Source organism: Nestor notabilis, unplaced genomic scaffold (genome assembly GCF_000696875.1).
Source record: "Nestor notabilis isolate BGI_N333 unplaced genomic scaffold, ASM69687v1 scaffold8530, whole genome shotgun sequence".
Classification (NCBI taxonomy): Eukaryota; Metazoa; Chordata; class Aves; order Psittaciformes; family Psittacidae; genus Nestor; species Nestor notabilis.
The window spans coordinates 18,065-32,835 of record NW_009912090.1 but is presented as its reverse complement, the minus strand read 5'-3'; the positions used below and the strand labels follow the sequence as shown (position 1 = coordinate 32,835).

At 35.9% G+C, this 14,771-nt stretch overlaps 1 protein-coding gene across 1 annotated transcript in view; it reads right to left on the bottom strand.

Annotated features, from left to right (window-relative positions):
- Nucleotides 1-509: 509 nt before the first annotated feature.
- The window catches only part of CCDC138 (coiled-coil domain containing 138), a gene marked incomplete at its 5' end in the record, with an annotated part of 30,551 nt that continues 16,289 nt past the window's right edge, over nucleotides 510-14,771 (bottom strand). The window contains 2 exons of the mRNA XM_010017742.1: nucleotides 510-652; nucleotides 12,561-12,737. Of these exons, the coding sequence (XP_010016044.1) occupies nucleotides 510-652; nucleotides 12,561-12,737 (320 nt within the window). The remainder of the gene's footprint in view (nucleotides 653-12,560; nucleotides 12,738-14,771) is intronic.

Sequence of the window (14,771 nt, the reverse complement as noted above, 5' to 3'; positions counted from 1 at the left end):
TATTTTTAATATTAAAAATTATTAAAACATTAAAAATTATATTTTTAATGAAGAAAAATGTGCATTATATTGGGATTTTCATATAAGTCTTCTACATTGCATATAATGTCTCTAAGCAGAAGCTTACCAATGCATGGTGAGAGAAATCTTGTCAAAAATCACCAAAAAATATAATTTCACTTGAGTAAGTGAACATGTATAATGAAAGATCAGGGAAAGGCTATGATAGGGTTTCACTCATGTGAAATAAGTTTCTAAAAACAATAAATAAAAAATTTTTAATTTTACTTTTAGTAGCTCTCCAATGTAAGTTATAGAATGGTTTGTGTTGGAAGGGACCTTAAAGACCACCTAATTCCAACCCCAACTGCTAACAGAGAAGGTCCAGCATTGTCTGTGGTGGAGCAAATAAACAGCAAAAGAGAGATGAGTTTTTGGAAAAAGAGAAAGACAAAAGTCTTCGAGTTTGCTGATCTAATAATAACTAACAGAATAATAGTAACAGAGCATTACTTTATTCTGGAGAGTTTTTGCAGTATCACACAGATCTTTTCCAAAATCTGAGTTTCTAGCTTAGAACTTCGAAGCAGAAGAGAGCAAGTTCGGAAGAAGGATTCATTACTGCAGGCTTCCAGGAAAGGCTGTACAGAACCTGTAAAAGAAAACAATTAAAATCTGTATTACAGAGCTCAGTGCAGGGAAAAGTAAAACAGCTATTAGATACATTTAAAAGGCTTTAAATGCCTCATGTTGTGCAACTATTAGAAGAATGAAATAATTCAGTAATTCAGTTTATGCTAAACATGTGATGCAAAACTCAGGTAAAACTAGGAACTGAAAAAATGCAAGTTCTGAAGAGTTCTGACATTTACAACCCTTGTATTAAAACAAGTCCTATTCCCTTAAGAACAAAGGGAAACAGGAAACAGAACAATTTTAAACTCAAATAAAAATTCTTATCTTGAACATGCTTAGCCAATGCTCATTTATCATGGTTATTTCTTTTTGATCATGCGAGGGGAACGTTAAGCTGTGCAAAAAGGCTCAGAAGGAAATACTTCAAGCTGCTGCAAATCACATGGACAGGGATAGCACATGTAGAAGCTAATGTGTTACCTGAGAGCCTTTCATTGTCAAAGTACTGTCGCTGTACTCTGTTTCATTTGGTGGCCCTGGCCATGGCAAGAGGGCTGGAACTAGATGATCTTATGGTCCTTTCCAACCCTAACTATTCTATCATTCAAGACAGGCAAAATAACACTTGAGAGGTGAAAGTAAGAGCTGGATAAGAACGTTTAAATACATTTAAACACCAAAAAAACTCCCTTAAAATAATGGATGAGTTTTTAAATCACATTAAACAACATTTTCCTCTATCCCACTCCTCAAAATCAAATCACTTCCGAAAAAGGCTAAATCTGTTCCTTTGTTAAATCATTCTCAGTTCTGGTATTAATTTATAGCAAAAACATACAGAAAATAAGTAGTAACTGATTCTTTTTGTTAAAATGAATAGTCTTTCATATTGCATAGGTCATTTGCATTAGCAGAATACATATGAGGAAAACATTTTAATGTTTGCATGTTAAAAATATGTAATGTGTTATAAGAAATTGCACTATGCAAATTACAGCATAAACCAATAAACACAGACATTAAATTCTTTGTACATATGCTCAATACTGTAATTTATAAATAGGCTGTCAAGATACTTTTATCAGTACAGAGGATGGATGTAACTTTTGGTCAAAATTTTCCCTTTCCTGTGCAAGGGCATACAACTTATTAAATATAAGTAGTAGCCTTGGAGTGAATTCAAGGTTTTAATTTATTTCAGGACACTTACTGATACAAAATGAAAAGAAATGCCACAGAAAAGCTGTTCAGAATGGGGATTAAAATAAAAAAATCAACTTGGCAACTAAAGTGAGCTTGAGAGCATAAACAACTAATTTTCTCAGAGCTGAAAATTCAATAAGGACTCAGTAGTTCCTAGACCTTACTGTTAGGAAGAAGATCTTTCAAACCCTGTGTGTTATGCTGCAGAAAGTAATATTTTTCAGAAATTGTGATATCAAAAACTCAGGGCTACCTGTCAATAACAGCAAGCAGAAAATCCTTACATGGGTTCAGAATGTGTGCTAAATTTAGTGATACACAACTGACACACACCCAAGAATCACTGCTCTTTATTGGGCCACTGCTCTCTATGACAGAACTTTGAAGTATTAAGTACACACATCAGTGTCTTAAACTCAGAAAAATAATTAACCCAGAAGTCACTTCTAGTATGACAGTATCATGCCCTAGTGAGTCTAACTTGTTAAAATCCATAAGAGGGTGACAAAACAATAAAGAGAAATGGCAAATAGGCAAAGCACAATGAATACGATCCTACCATCTTAAGAGTACTTTGTATCAAAGCACTTCCATCATTAAAGAGTGTTTGAAGTAAAAATTTCTATACAAGTACCAAGAAGAGATAACCTTCCCTAAAGCAAGAAAAATCTAGAACTACAAATTATGTTATCATAATTTTATAGAAATTATACAGAACTATAACTTTCAGAAATTCTTCTATAGCTTTCTAGGGCTCCTACAAATGACTGCCTATTTGCAAGACACAGAAATGGTCCTATCTCTCTGCACTGCACCACTGATGAAATCTGTTTTAACAACAAAAACTTGAGACAGTACCTCTTACTTACCAAAGGTGTTTATCAGAAAGGTAAGAAAAGTGTAAATAAATGTGTAAGAACACTGACATTCAAAAAGTAAATTGAGAAGAAAGGTTTTTCTTCTTTCCATTGCCTGTTAAAAAAAAAAGGCTTTAGAAACCTCTCATTTAACATGACTTCTGAGTCAGCTGAACTGTGATTCACGAGAGATCTGAAGGTAACAAAGGATGAAGAGGGCAGTCCTACAATTTATTGCTGTAAAACTCCTTAAATAGTCATAAAATGCTTTTACAGTTCTCTACTGAAGGGGTAAAAAAATACCATATTCAGCTGACCTGGAGAGTGCTGCCTTGTTCTTACTGGTTCCTTAAAAACATTTAATTTAAAAATAATAATTAGAGAGAGAGATGCTGTAAGAATGTTTTGACTGTGAAGTTTATGAACCAATGTAAAAGATATGCATTAATTTTAAGACAGGATTTTTATTATAAAATAGAAAAGCCAAAGTAGAAAATTTCTAAAAGTTTGCCAAGTTCAATTATGTGTGTTCTGGTTTCAGCTGTAACACTTATTTTTCTACCTAGTAGCTGGTGCGGTGCTGCGTTTTGGCTTCAGTCAAGGAGCAATGCTGAAAACACACTGATGTTATTAGTTTTTGCTAAGTAGTGCTTACCCTGATCAAGGACTTTTCCGTCTCTCATGCTCTGCCAGTGAGGAGGGACACAAGAAGCCGTGAGGAAGCAGAGACAGGACACCTGACCCAAACTGGCCAAAGGGGTATTCCATACCACAGTACGTCATGCCCAGTATATAAACTGGGGGGAGTTACCCAGAAGGCCCAGATTGCTGTTTGGGTCAGGCTGGGTATTGGTTGGCGAGTGGTAAGCAATTGCACTGTGCATCACCTGGGTTTTCTGAGCTTTCATTTCTTCTCGTTTCCTATTATTGTTATTGCTATGCCTTCAATTATCACTGTATTTACTTTATTTTAGTTACTAAACTGTTCTTATCTCAACCCGTGGGATTTACATTCTTTCAATTCTCCCCATCCTGCCCGGAGGGGGGAAGAGGGGAGGGTGAGTGAACAGCTGCATGGTACTGAGTTACCGTCTGGGTTTAAACCATGACAGTGTGATAGCATACTGATAAAGGCACACATTTAAAAAGACACATTCTGTACACTGTTTATATATTCATTTCAGATAAGCTTTTGGAGAACATATTCTAAGTAATCAGAAAATGTACAAAATAAGCATATAATTTAAATGCATGTCTAGTTGAGGAGTTAAAAGAATGCAAGCTTTACATTTTAAATATTTTGGTGGTCTAGATGTACACAGATTTTGTTTTATTAACTATTTTAGAAAAACTACATTGGAATACATCCTGACAGGACTATGGCATAATTTAAAATAATCTGCAAAAGCCTCACTGGTATCCTTAATAAAACTGCAGCATGTTGTAGTTGCATTAGCTTAACTTGATTGGTAGGCTGCAATGAACAATAAGCAATTTATCACCGTTGACAGAATTCATCTGAAATTTACCCTCAAAGTAATCAGTCACTCACAGCATAAAATCTTACCAGCTATAGTAATCTGGAAAATTCTGTTTTATACTGAAAGCTAAGCCCCTCAGAAAATGAAGACAGGCCAGAATGCCAATCCTAAATTCATATTTTAACAAATTGATGACTACAATTTTGCATCATTTCTAATTACATGAGGATCTGCTGGGAGAATGGAGAACACGTGACAGCAATGCAAGTGAGTCACACAGCACTGTCTACTAGCATGGAAAAATTAACTAACAACTAAGCACCACAGCAGAAACACTTAAAAGGAAACAGTAATATCACATGTTGCTAATAACCAACTGTCTATAACACAGGCACCTGTATGATTTGAACCATTTGCTGAATTTAACTTTTTTTCCTATGATCAATAGCCAGGACGATCAAGTGCCAGTGATAAAAGCACTGGCGAGATAGGGCGACATTCCATTCAGCAGAAGGTACCTCAAGTGCAGATGCTTACATGGGTGACCCCAAGTTAAGAGAGCCCAAGTGGCATTTTCAGTTGGTCACCCAGAATGTGTTGACCTCAGTATGATTTGAATTGCTCTTCCGTTTCTTATAGTATGCGAGACATTAATGCAGACATGAGACAGGATGTGAGACCAATATTGTTCTCAAATGGCAACTGGAGCTTACACCCACAAGAAAAAAAAAAAAAGGAATAAAAAAAAGAATACTCATGTGACAAGAGATGCTTGGAATGAAAACAAGCCTGCTAGAGGGATCACTACCTTGGATCTTGGAAACTATAATAAAAAGGATAGTATGAAAAGTCAAGGCAGACCTCAGTAAGAAACAAGGTCTTTCTTACTCAGCCATGTAAGTAAAAATAGAACAAAAAAAAGGTAGCAAGGTCATCTCACTAATCAGATCCACTAGAGACAAGCCTGGGGGGCAGCACACCAATGTCTGAGGGATGGTGTGCTAGCAAGGTCCTTTGGTCTACTGTCTCAGGGGAAGCAACAGATGGAGAACCATGTGTCAGCAAAGACACAAGGATTATTGATGTGTTAGAAACCATCAAAATTAGAAAGTTAGAAGGGACAAAACCCAACTAGAACTTAATCAGGTTGCTGCCATAAAAGACAATCAAAAATGTTTCTATAAATTATATTCTATAAATTAATTTCTATAAATTAAATTCTATAAATAGCAAAGAAAGGAGGGCTCAGGAAAATCTCCATCATTTATTGGATGTGGGAGGAAACATAGTGACAAAGGCTGAGGAAAAGGCTGATGTACTTAATGCCCATTTTGCCTCAGTCTTTAATAGTCAGACCAGTTGTTCTCAGGGTACCCAGCCCCCTGAGATGGAAGACAGGGTCAGGGAGCAGAATGAAGTCCACATAATCCAGGGGGAAATGGTCAGTGACCTGCTACACCACTTAGACACACACACACACAGGTATCTGGGGCAGGTGAGATCCACCCAAGGGTACTGAGGGAGCTGGTGGAAGTGCTCGCCAAGCCACTTCCCATCATTTATCAGCAGTCCCTGGCTGACCAAGGAGGTCAGCAAATGTGATGCCCATCTAGCAGAAGGGTTGAAAGGAGGATCTGGGGAACTCCAGGTCTGTCAGTCTGATCTCAGTGCTGAAAAAAGTTATGGAGCAGATCATCCTGAGTGCCATCATGCAGCACATAGAGGACATATTATACTGGAGAAGATGGTGGTTAGTAGGACTCAAAGGTGTGTAGCTTATGAAATCGGCTAAAAGCAAAGCAAAATACTTTGCCTTGAAAGTGAATTTTAGTTTTAAATACTGATTTTTTAATTGTGCTTATTTAGTGTATTAATTAATGCCTGTGGCATGAAAACAGGAATAGTCAAATGAAATTCCATGTTGGAATTGCTCATTTAGAAGGCAACAGATATAAAATACATGAAAACAGAATTATCTTACTTGCTAGAATAGCAGAAGCGTAAAGACAATACACTAAGAAGCAACAAACATTTTTTCCTGTAAAATCACTGATTAGAAAGATGAGAGGATGAAAACTTTAGGTGTGTTGATTGAACTCAGTATGTCTGTGAGCAACCAATATGGTCTAATCATTAAAGACCAATTCTAATGAGGCCTGAGAGAGAAAACCCCACCATTTTACAAATAACCTAGACAGCATTATAAATTGAAACTATGCAGTATTATGGGTTACTTTGTTCAAGAAACTAGAAAAAGTCTAATGAACTACCAGAAATGCTGAAGGAATCACAACTCTCTTACAGAGGACACCTGAAGAGCTTCGTTCTAACACTTTTTTTGTCAGAGCTTGCCTGCCTTGTTTCCTCCACTCCTGTATCTCCACACCTGTAATAACCAGCTCAGAACTAAGCACAGTATTTCAAAGACAGTGACAAAGTCAAATAAGGAAGCCTTTACATAAATAAATGTAACCTGGCATAACCTGTGATTCTGTAAGGTCACATTGCAAGTAAGCGGGTAAATAAAGTCCAAACTCTGACAGTGCACACATGTAACTCAAACTGCACAAATCGTACTATCTACCTCCAAAAAGAAAAAAAAAAGAGCCTTTCTTTATGAAATTATTTCAATTATGACATTGCTCTAAATTCACCTTGCAAGTTACAGAGAAAGGTCAGCTACTAAGTATAGTAGTCCTGCTAGTCAAATACAAAATAAAAACAACAAAAATGTGTGCAAATTTTTGGTGTACTTACTTGCTTACAGCAAATATACAGATTGGTCCTAACATTATCATAGGCTGCATTTAACAGTTAGACATATGATAGAGATATTTATCTGTGGTTAAAATATTAAACAAAGGCATCTAATAATCCAACATAATTATTCACTGTTTTCAGAACAATGAGTAAAAAAATCACAAGGTAAGATAGGATAATAGAGGAAGGATTTCCTTTTAAATGGTTTGTATTTCAATGTTTATCCCACATAAGCTGTAAATCATTCCGTTCACTATAGCTTCAAACACAGTTCCTCAGAATAATTTCACATCTGCCTTTCACACAGGTGAGGGGGAATCCTACTTTAGTATGGTTAGTTACAGACTTGACATTTTTACCCTTTCAGTACTGCAGAATAAGCTCATTTGAAAAGTTTCAATCCTGTAAAGTAACCAGTAAAAATAATATGCTGAAAATTAGGGTTAAATTTTAATCTGTTTAAGCATACAGGCATTTTTTACTTCATACCTTCACTGCTTGTAGTCTTTAAAGTCTCAAAATACTAAGACTCAAGGGAAAACAAAAGAAAAAAAGGAGCAAGATTGGGTTTCCTTAATAGATTCCAACCATTGAATTTCAGAAGCACATGATCAGTGTGAACTGTAGAATACCTAGCATTAGTTATGGAAGCATCCCAACATGAAGGAACAGAGGGAGTGTCCATACAGGCAGTCCACACAGAAACATTAATAGTATCATAGAATGGTTTGGGTTGGAAGGGACCTTAACTTCAGTTTACAAGTAAGTAATTACAACTTCTTACTATGGAGACAATCCTTTTATCTCCACTGGCTTAACTCCCCTATGAGATGAGTAAATCTGGACACAGACTTGGTTATATATATTTTCTTAAAAAAAAAATAAAAAAAATTTTAAGTAAGGTTCAGTTAATGCTTAAATACAGTTCACTTCTGCAGTTACTAAAACTCTTAAGCAATGTTAATATGGTTAAGAAACCATACTTAAGCCCTATCAGAATATGTCTTAGAGTGAACATGTGTCACTGAGAGATCTTTTTTTCCAGTGTGCACTCATGTCTATTTGTGAATAAGCACACACTAATGCAAAATATTTCCTCTGTAAAACAGAAGTAAGCTTGAAGACAAAGTAAACATAAGCTTTATTTAAAGCAAAGGCCAGTGCTTTGTAATGTCTAATGAGCAAGTTTCATTTCCTTGAATGAACATAAGGTTGGGAAAGGGGAACCCACTAATCTAAATGGTAGAAGTCAGCCATTACTGTAGGAGGAATTTAAGACACACTGTCTTTGTGCAAAAGTGCAAAAGGTGAAACTGAGGCAGGCAGTTCTGTGCTAATAGCAGATCTCAAATCAAGCATGAATCAGACCACAGTACCACAATGGTATTTTTGATAGGTGACTATAAATTCACTACGTCCTTTGGAACTCTTAACTGATTCACAGGTAAAAAAAAACACAGTAAGCTGCATGAGAAGCAAGATGACAGGAACAACAGTATTCAACAAGATTGTATATGACACACATTCAACTACAGGGTGATTTAATACTAATGATGTGATGTTCTTCAACACCCACAGAGCAAATTTTCTTGCTGAGGTCATGCTATTTATTACTAGCTTGTTCCCAGAAAGTGTTTAATGTCTGGCATCCAGGAATTCACTTGAACAGAGTGCTGCAACTACCATCCTAGAAACAAGATCTGTTAATAAAAGAAATCTGTAGTCTTGGGAAGAGAACTTTGGGGTATGAAGATACTCTGGAAGCCACTGGTGTCATACTACAAAAATCTGGATGATTTAAAGCAACTAGTAATTTATTTATTAAATAGTTAATTTAAATGGGAAATGGTAAGGGTTTTGTTAAGCAATAAATACATTATAAGCCTTCTGACTAAACTGAAACATATCAGTATTTAGCAGCTAATACATTTTGCTCTCAAAATTTCAAAAGCAGTCAGAGCACTGCATTTGTGGAGATCTGTCACCAAGCACATTCAGAGTTTATCAAGAAACTGAATCTATTTTCTGCGACAGTACTATCAGAGACGGTTTTGTTCTTACTTCTACCTTCAGACAGGTTCATAGCTTAAAGATGGGACTAAAACCCATCACGGCTTGGTAGCCTGCTTTCCTTAACTAAGGTAGGAAAATCTTTGGTACCAAAATCTTTCATCCCTGTCAAAAGAGCAGGAATGTATCTCTTCCCCTTTTACTCAATGGGATGCAAGAAAGCTGTCTTTATAGACCACTCATTAGTTTCAAAGATCAAAAGAAGGATCAAGTTCAATCTTAAAACATTCATCTCAAGCCCCAGATTCAAGCAAAATACCACCACTATTAAAAATACCCTACAGGACTTGCTACCTTGATTCTGCCTTTATCAGTCAATCTTTCCAGCAAAGGAAAGATGGGCATCCTCCAGAAAATAAACATGGATTGAAATCCCAGTAATGGGTATGGAGAGGCAAATAAAAGACTGAAAATGATAAACCTGAACTGGCATTCATCCCATCTGACCAAGAAACAAAAACAGTACTGATGAGATAGCTACAGTGAAAATGTAGCTAAACTGCTGCTTCAGTGCTGTGTTCACATGCATCAGCTACCGGAACGGACATTTAAAATAGCAGGCTGAACAGGTTGAAGTGGACCAATTTATGCACCATTATGGACATTTTTAGATAAAAATATTAGCAGAATGTAGGAAGAGAAAAGGGATAAAACATCTTTGCTGGGCTGATTTTCTACTGTCAGGTTCATAACAAGCTGTTAACTCTCCCAACTGTGGAACTTAAAAGCAACCTATTGCTTCCACTGAAGATAGACTAAATCAACTAGACTTCAACTTAGGCCACTGAGCTCATCTGGAGGAAAAGAATCACTCCAGAATGGAAATGACATGAAATAAAACATAAATTATTTTAAATTACATTTTGTATCCTAAAAATTACCTACAACTCAATTTCAGCTACTTATAAAGTTTCTAGCATGGGTTAAATGAAGCAAGTATTTACTAACAGAAGGCAAATGGTTAGGTAAGGACTCACTCAATTGAAAAGTTTCTTTCCCCAAATATAGTATAACTAAAAGAAGTGAATGGAATCCACAGAAGTACTGGAAGATGGGAAAACCAAAGAAACAAGATTATTATAGCATGAAAGTAAACTAAGTTCTCTTGTACCAGTAAGATGCACAACAGTAAGACTATTAATTTGCCATTAAGGTCTTGTACATTGATAGAAAACAGATGATACCAATGCCTCAACTGTTGCATTTGACATCATGTTTTCAGTAACTGAATGCCTTATCAGTACTGTCAATGTTGTATGAACTCACAATAGAAACTTGGATCCTGGACCCACTGTACCAGATCTATTCTAAAGCCAAAAGCAGTGATTCTGATCTAAAATATGAAAATGTGCATACCAAAACCAAATCAGTCAGTGGGCTTAAGCAGTACTGCAGACTGTTATAATTTTAAGCAACAGAAATATTCATCTTAGACTAGTAGGTACTTTCTTCATATGCAACTTAAATAATTTTCCTTAATATATGAGGGAAATCTAGGTTTCATTTCTGGAACATGAGCAAGATACTTCTTACAGGGAAGAGAACCTACATGAGGACCTTGCACAGGCCTGAACTGTTCAGAACCATTAGCATTCATCGCTTATAACAGAAAATACAAGCAGTTACAGGGAGGAGTAGTGCAACACAGTAATTTCACACCTGATTCACACCTTTCAACCTGGCCAACTGAAATTTGAGTATTTAAAATAACTTCACAAAAAAAATTAAAACTTAAAAAGTTATAAAAAAGAACATCCAGAAAACAAAACCAAAACAACTGGCTTTTTTCCAAGATAATTTCTAATCATTTCAACTCTAAAGGTAATATTTTTGAACAAATATTGGAATACTCCAATTGAAAATTATTGCAGCAAGTTGAAAGAATGCCTGTGATTGCATATCCTACGGGCAAAAAAAGAAAGCCTAGACTTTGCCTCCTGTTGGTCAGATGCTGTCTTTTTGGGTAATATGATTCCATATTTTAGTATATGGCCAACTACCTACAACTTCATATTTAAGGCTGCACACCAATACAGCTTTAAAATTGACCATAAATTCCTGTTTTAATCTAACACAGTGAGCCCTCTGAACATTCACTGCCACCTTTTAGTTTGTCTTTTAATGACTTTTAATAGGAATCTTATATAGGAATGAAAATACCAAATTCCCGTCAACAACACTCCTCATTGCTAACAATTTCTTGCAACACACTCTACTGGAAAAGAGCAGAACATGCCTGTAATAGTGTATTGGCTATTTATTCTACTAAAGAGAAAGGCTCTGCGTAAGGCTTTATATCAAAGTTGCCAAGAAATAAATTCTCAATCAAATGTCAATTTAATTAAATACTACTCCTCCCTTCCCTGATTTTACATATAATACATCTTCTCTGAGAAGCAACAAGGCAAAATGTGAGTCTCTCACAATATATCTCCATTATTCTTCAAACTTCAGGTATCTAGTATATCACAATGACTACTGCTAGGTAACAGAAGATGTACTGTTATTTGTTGGCATTACCCAAAGTAATATCAGACACCATCCACCTTGCTCAGGTTACTTTTGTGTGTACAACTATCTTTTTCCCAGTCACTATTAGGAAGAACACTTTAGTGTAAGACCACACTAACTACATGTCAGAAAGAGAGTCTGAAAGGAAGATTAAAACTTTAGTTTAATATTTCTGCCACTTACATCAGTACAAAGTGGCTTTTTAACTCAGTGCTATTCCATCCCAAGTCAAACATGCTTGCTATTTTTACCACTACAATGCCTGGTAATAAAATACTTCCAAAATAACAATACACATTTCAAAACCAGCATCAGCCCCTTCCCCTTTTCTTTTGTAAAAGACAGTGAGTAATCTCTACCTAAAAAAAAAACCCTACCCAAACCAGTCAGAAGGTTTATTCAACATGGCACTAGAATGCCTCACGACCTTTGTATGTTCATACAGTTGTTGATCAACTGATTCTTAGCCTGTATCACTTTGAAAAGTGCTGTGACAAATGAGATTATAAACCCTTTACAGGGTGACAGCACAGTAAAATTCAACAAAACATGACCATCTCTTCTAAAAAGGCCATTTCCAATTATCAGAAACTAAAATATGATTGGGGATGAGCTGTTCATCAAACTAGAAAAGGAAATTAAAGCCTATTTTTTATCTCCACCTGCTGGCAGGTTTTCATGATACGGCTTCCTTGGCACAGCCTGACTTCAAAGAAAAACATCTGCAAGGTAATTCAGTGGAATAAACTGAAAAGCCAACCTAAAAATAGCAATGAAAAATTTCACATCAATAAATAAGAAAGCAACCAGGACAAAATATAAAGCATAGGTGCCGGGAGGGAGAAGAAAAGACAAGGCAACTCATAGAAAGACAATTCGGAAACACATTTTATGACTCCGATGAATTTACATGATACAAACAAATTCTAATGCTAGATTAGATTATTTACACAGAAGAATTCTGTTATTTTTGCACTGTATTTCTGCTTACCTCACCAGTTTTCATTATGATTTTATATTTTTATTAGTTATCCAAATTTACCAGATTCTGTGGTCATCTGAAGTAATCCATCAAGAGCACTGGAAAGCAGACCTCTACTGGATACTTTTAAGTGACTTAATATGATAGGCACACACTCGTATTCCAAAAATAAGGCCTTCCCTTCATCTGTCTTCAAGTCTGTTCGAAGGGAATCAAATGCCTGAGCCAGGTAATCCACTGTAAAATATCAGAATAAAGGCAGTAAACTTCTATAATCATAGTACCATTAAGCAATATGTGAACAACTATCCTGAGAGTTACTGTTGCAGTAACTGTCAGTAAGTTAAATGGCTGAAAATATTAAATTATATTATTATTTAAAGAAATCCTCTGCCTGTTTTTATTCCTTAACAATGTATTGTGAGTGAGGAAAAAGACTAACTACAACTCGTATGTTGAAGAAAAATATGTTTACAAGTTGCTTAAGAGCAAATTACAAGCTTGCACAGTTTGAGACAATGTTAGTTTCAACATCTGAGAAACTTCTATTAAAGGAGCTAAGGTCTGATTTGTCTGGATAAGAGCAATTACTTTCATGAATGATAGAATGGTTTGGGTTGGAAAGGACCTTAAGATCACCTAGTTCCAACCCCCCCTGCCATGAGCAGGGACGCCTCACACTAGACCATGTCACCCAAGAGCAACTACTCCCATTCCTTTCTATAAAAGCTGTAGTTTAAGCTTTGGTGCACGCATTTTATATACCCATCCATTGTGGAGTGCACTAAATTATACGCAGAATGTAGATTAAGTGAAGCAATCTAATTTTCTTAATTTCCTGATGTCAGATCTTTCTTAGTATCTTGGAACAGCATCCATCATCTGGAGTGCAGAAAATTAAGTACAAGGAAACAATCCAACCTGTAGCAAAAGTTTAACTACAATGCCATCTACTGGATACGGACTCTTTGAAGAAAACGGGATCTATGTTCAAACCAAATGTGCTACTTTATCATAGATCATTAGCGCCATGTGGTCAGAGTGATCAAAATTCATACACAGTGATATGCGACATATGTTTAACAACGGATCTTATTTTCCCTCTTATAGAAGGCAGCAGTAAAAAGCAACCATGAGAAACTAAACTGATTTGTTCTAATCAAAAGCATTCATCTGCTTAGGTTAAGACTCTGCAATAACTATTTTTTGTCTTGCAATTCTTTTTTATCATACATTTCTAGAAATGTCTCGATTTAAGAGTAATTATCATGCTCCACCAAAATATCCTGACTGAAATAGTTTCCTCCAACAGCTGAAATACTGCATTTGTTCATTAAAGATGTCAAGGGTAGACTTCCACGATGTTTATATCCTGTATTTACTGCAGATACAATATAAATACTGCACAGGTCAGTTAAACATAAAGGCATACTCATCTGCTTAACCATCTAATCCAGAAGTATGACTTCTATGAACAAGAACACTGTTCATTACCTATGGATTTAAAATCTTTGGCATCCCTGTTTAGTGTCAATCAAGATGCCAGACACTGATTCTGTGATGTAGATCTCTGCTATCTAAGAAATGGTCCAAAATTCATAACAAATTTCATGCAGGAGACTGAAAAAAATCAGATGCCAAAGTAAGCATCAGATTTTGACATTCTGGCAAGGTCATTCAGGATTACCTTGAAAATTAACATGTCTGTAACCTGTCTCCACCTCTTTGTGTTACTAGCAGAAGGGATATGTTAGTAGTAACAACATTTTAAAATACAAACCATTCTGAGTAAAAAAAGAGAGCAAAAATAAAAACAATGAATAATTTAAGTTGGAAGCTAGAACAACCCTCCTGACCAAAGTAAGACCATTTCTGAAGTTAGGTTAGATGCTCAGTCGTAACCCTACTGATCAAGTATTTGCTATCAAAATGACCTGTGCTTTCAAAATGTCTTTGAAAAGGGAAAAGTAAGTGGTTAGCATCACAAACAGTTGGAAAAGGGTTATAGATACATTAATTCTTATGCTATCCCTGTAAAATTTATTCTTGCAGAAAATCCCAATTATGCAGCACCACAGTACTCCTAAGTTGCTGCAGGTAGGCAATAATCACCTCTTACACCTGCTCTTGATGGCATATAATTAGTGTTTTCTGCCTGACTTCCATAAAAAGGATCTGCAACACCTCATTTCCTATTTCCTTTGAAGAGAGAAAAGGCTTCATAACTGAAGGCAGCAGTTAACAAATCAGCTGAAAAGAACAGTTACTCTA